The 4592-nt window shown below is 41.9% G+C and overlaps 1 protein-coding gene across 2 annotated transcripts in view; it reads left to right on the plus strand.

Moving 5' to 3' along the window:
- The window catches only part of LOC110522349 (protein tyrosine phosphatase non-receptor type 14), a 102006-nt gene extending 97854 nt beyond the window's left edge, over positions 1–4152 (plus strand). For both annotated transcript variants that reach the window (XM_036975934.1, XM_036975935.1), the window contains exons 17-19: positions 239–473; positions 731–894; positions 1113–4152. In XM_036975934.1, the coding sequence (XP_036831829.1) occupies positions 239–473; positions 731–894; positions 1113–1241 (528 nt within the window). In that variant the 3' untranslated portion in view covers positions 1242–4152. The remainder of the gene's footprint in view (positions 1–238; positions 474–730; positions 895–1112) is intronic.
- Positions 4153–4592: the final 440 nt, after the last annotated feature.

A 4592-nucleotide genomic window follows, 5' to 3' on the forward strand; every position in this document is an offset into this window, starting at 1 on the left:
GAAGTCGTTTCATTTTGTTCTCTATGTTTCAAAAGGGAGTGATATGGCACCAATATCTCATAGTAGAATGGTGTTTGTGCCTGCATGCATGCATGTGTGTGTGTGTGTGTGTGTGTCTGTGTTCCTGTGACCATGTACGTTTTTCCTTGTCGGTGTCCATGTGTTTGTATATCCACCCCACATGTACACAAACCTTCCATTCAACCTGTCTCTACCTCCTCCTTCTCCTCTCTCTCAGGAGGGTGGTAGGTCAAAGAGCCACCGGTACTGGCCCAAGCTGGGCTCCAAGCACAACTCAGCCACCCACGGCAAATTCAAGGTGACCACCAAGTTCCGTACGGACTCAGGTTGCTACGCCACCACAGGGTTAAAGGTCAAACACCTGCTGTCGGGCCAGGAGCGCACCGTGTGGCACCTGCAGTACACTGACTGGCCGGACCACGGCTGCCCCGAGTACGTCCAGGGATTCCTCTGTAAGTCACACCTAAAGGACTTTAAAAGTCTTGAAAAAATGTAGATTGTTTTGTTAATTCCACAAAGCTAATGGAGTAAAAGGGAGGCTTCTGCCCTGTGTAGTGGTCCAAAGGCAACACTGAAACTTAGATGTGAAAACTGAATATTGATGAATATGCATGGTCCCTGACAACTAAATGAGAGAAGTATGAATTAATAGGACTGTTCTGGCCTGAAATATGGACCACACTAACCCTCTCCCCCTTCTCCCTCCCAGCTTACCTGGAGGAGATCCAGTCAGTGAGAAGACACACTAACAGCATGCTGGACACCTCCAAGAGCCTCAACCCCCCTGTGGTGGTCCACTGTAGTGCTGGGGTGGGCCGCACCGGGGTCGTCATCCTCACCGAACTAATGATCAGCTGCCTGGAGCACAACGAGGTGAGGGGCCTCCTGCCACTGACATGAACTCTGTCACTTACTCTCCAAAATGTTACACTGTTACAACAGCATGCATTGTATATCATCGCCTCCTGATATTTTGGTATTTTTGTGAGTGAACGCCTCTCATATGGGCTAAAGTATGTTCCTGGTTTATAATGCTATTGCACTGTACTTAACTTGACTGGGATTCTTCTCTCTCTCTCTCTCTCTCTCAGAGGGTAGAGGTCCCTATGATGTTGAGTCACCTGAGGCAGCAGAGAATGCTCATGGTCCAGACCATCTCCCAGTACAAGTTTGTTTACCAGGTCCTTATCCAGTTCCTCAAAAACTCCCGCCTCATCTAAACCCTCACCTCTGACCTTTGACCTGGTCCCACATGAGCTGACACAAGGGCAATGGAATACTGGTGCCGCAAATAACCCCCCTCCCCGCAGTCCTAGAGGGCTGGGTAAGTGTGAGTAGCATGGTGATGGCCTCACTCAGCCCTCTGGTATGGTAGGAGTTTCTGACATATTGCTTACATCTATCTAGTCCTATCAAATGTTTTCAGATTTGAACACAGCCAGGGACAACTAGTATATCCTAACAGTAATTATACAGTGTGTATATTTCAGACCTCCAAATTGAATCTGAAAAGTGACCTACTATTCAGTCTGTCTCTCTTCTTTATCTTGGAGAGTGAGGCTTTTCCGTTGTATTAGTGATGGCCTCTCTGTCCTATGTCTTGTCAATGGAGAAACCTGAGAGAGATACAGACCAGACTAGCATTCTAGATGTTAGCGTTTAAAGTCACATGCTAAATGATGAGTGTTGGTCGTTTCTTACCTGAGTTTAAACCAGGTAAACCCAGGAGACGATTATCTCAGCATTTTCACATGTATTCCTTTAAAACAAATGCTAATTGAATAACCTTTTGGAATATGGTTCCCCATATTAATAATGGCATTTCAAATGTAAGGCTAATGCACCCTTGTTAATCAAATTGAACTGAAATCTAGGAAAAGGTTAATGACATGGCATTGTTTTTCATTGAATATGATGCAGAGCTGAGAAACTGTCATTTTGTCCACTCAATTAGATGATAAAGCTAACGTTACATAAATGTTTTTTCAGGTGCCACTTAGAAAATAAAAAAAACAGGACATGGCACTGTTGGTTGTTATTTCAAGTGTTGTAGAATCATATGTTTTTCTAAGCTGTCAGAAACCTTTCTAAATCTATGGTGAGACAGACAATTGTAAGATACAGTGAAGACTTGTCTCAACATTTCAATATTTAATATTGTTGTATTTTTTTTATTTTTGACTTTTATTTATTTATCCTAACACCATCCTCATATTTTTTCCTGAATGTGGCTCATTGGAGTGCATGTTGACAGTCGGATGATCTTTGCAGATAGTTCTGTGGACATTTGAGTAGGACGTGTCTAAAATTGTCATTGCCCTTCAAGTATTCCACTCTCCACTCACCTACTTCCAGATATCTCAAATTCCTCATTGTCTTGACTGGTAGTACATCTATTGTTCTTTTTCATCCTCAGCATTACATTACATTACAACATTACAGTATGTCCATTTACAGAGGCATGTCAAATACATATATGTTTATCCCAGACATTTCCATTGTGATTATCTCCTGTGTTCTCTCCCAAGTAGTTTGACATATTGTAGGCGTTCCTTTGCCTTTCTTTTCATGAGTCTAATGTACAACGCCCAAAGGTATTTTAGTTCTAGATCCTACATGTGTGTAGCCCCAGATGCCAGTATGTCTCTGTTCTAGTTGGCTAAAGCAGACTGACACTCAGGCTGCTGAATGTTATGTAGGCCCCAGTGTGTCACACTGTGCCACTCTACAGAGGGGTCCATGAAAGTTCATGTGGAATAGAGAAGTTTGTGTTCTGATATGGTGGCAGTGAGCCAAATCCAGAAGGACAGATAGAGCTGATCCCTAAGACGGAGGACAGACAGTAATTAAAGCGCAGGGATGGGCTACCCGGATGTTTGTTTCCATAGGGAGGGACTGGTAGAGACCAATCAGATTCAGAGCTATAGATCTACAGTTTGACAAACTTCCATCTTGGCACCAAAGTTTCCATTTAGATTTGGTCTATTTGATATAATGTTATTGTCTCTTGGTGCCAATATAGTGTCCAATGTGTTTTTTAATCTCAAATTGAGTTTGCCAAACGGTATATCAATGGCTCTGAATTGATGTTATAAATCTATTTTGATATTATAGACCAGCTAGATATGATCTGTTTTAGACCGTATATTTATCGACCGACATGGGTTGTGTCTAGGGTTACAAAATTCCAGGAACTCAATAAATTCCCTGGTTTTCCAGAAATCATGGTTGGAAGACACCGGATTTCCTGCTTATTCCCTCCTTATTCTGGGGATTTCTGGAAAACCAGGGAATTTATTGAAAGTCCCAGGAATTTTGCAACCTTAGTTGTGTCCCAAAAAGGTTTCAGTGACCAACCAGTCAAAGCCTCAATGGCTGCCATTTGTTTTTGTATAACTGTCAAATCTATCCCTGTAAGGATCTTAGGGCTCAATTCATTCTGTATCGCTGAAGCTCTACAGATGGCGTGATTGAAATTCAATTTCCGATTGAGCCGAAATCTGCAGCGTTTACCGTGAATGCAGTCTCCTCTAAAGCAGGAAAATTGCCTTTAAATTTCAATCACGCAGTAATGCTGAACATCCGCACTACAAATTGAATCCAGCCGTTAGTGTTCCTATGTGCCTAAACCCAGCTATGGCTGCATCCTCCATAATCTGTGTTGTGTTGTTTTTCTATATCTGTGAGAGTTGTGATGCAAAGCCAGCCATGTCTAAATGAATGTGTGTATACCGGGCATGCCAGAAACATTTCTACAAATGTTTAGATTTTTGTTTGACTTGGTACCCTTAAAATACCGTAAGATAATGAACTATGCATGCTTTTTTTTATATTCCAATGTATATACCTATACTCAAGATACGTATATACGCTTTATGTTCTCTTGACAAATGAGTGTTCTATTGCATTCTCTTCTGTTTGTGAGTATTTTCCCACATTGCATTCATGTTAATGTGTTATTTTCCATTTCATGTTTCTGGCATAATTCCTGAGAAACTTTCAATATATGTTGTGTATATATGTTTTGTATATGCTTTTGCCAGTGCATCAAGTCTTTTTTTCCCTCCTACCCCCAGTTATGTATGAAGCTGTCATACTTGCTTATTATGCAATAAAGCATTATTTTCTCTACATGCCTGTTCTTGCCGAGGACATTTCTGTACTGTAACTATGACATTGTTTATGTGATTTTAAAATCCACCGTTGCTAACAGACGTGTGTTTTCTCCTCTCACACCATTGGAAATGGTAGTTAACACCAACCAACCACACACAGCGTAAGAACACGGGGCGACGTGCTAATGTTTTCTAACCGCCCTCCATTGTGACAGGGTCACTTTCACCAGCGTTCTTTAGACCCACCACGACAAAGCAGCGGTCACCACCCAGGCAACGGCTCATCTCATTGGCTGAGAATAACTTTGTTGACACGCAGAGCCCGCCCACATGTAAACAATTGGTGAAAGACCACAAACAGCTGAGATGTCTATTTAATGGCAATTCTGTGGATGATCTATTCTCATAAAACGGCGTATCAAACAGTTTGACAGGAATCAAAAATCTGCTCAGTAC

This window comes from Oncorhynchus mykiss, chromosome 4 (genome assembly GCF_013265735.2).
Source record: "Oncorhynchus mykiss isolate Arlee chromosome 4, USDA_OmykA_1.1, whole genome shotgun sequence".
NCBI classification, from domain to species: Eukaryota; Metazoa; Chordata; class Actinopteri; order Salmoniformes; family Salmonidae; genus Oncorhynchus; species Oncorhynchus mykiss.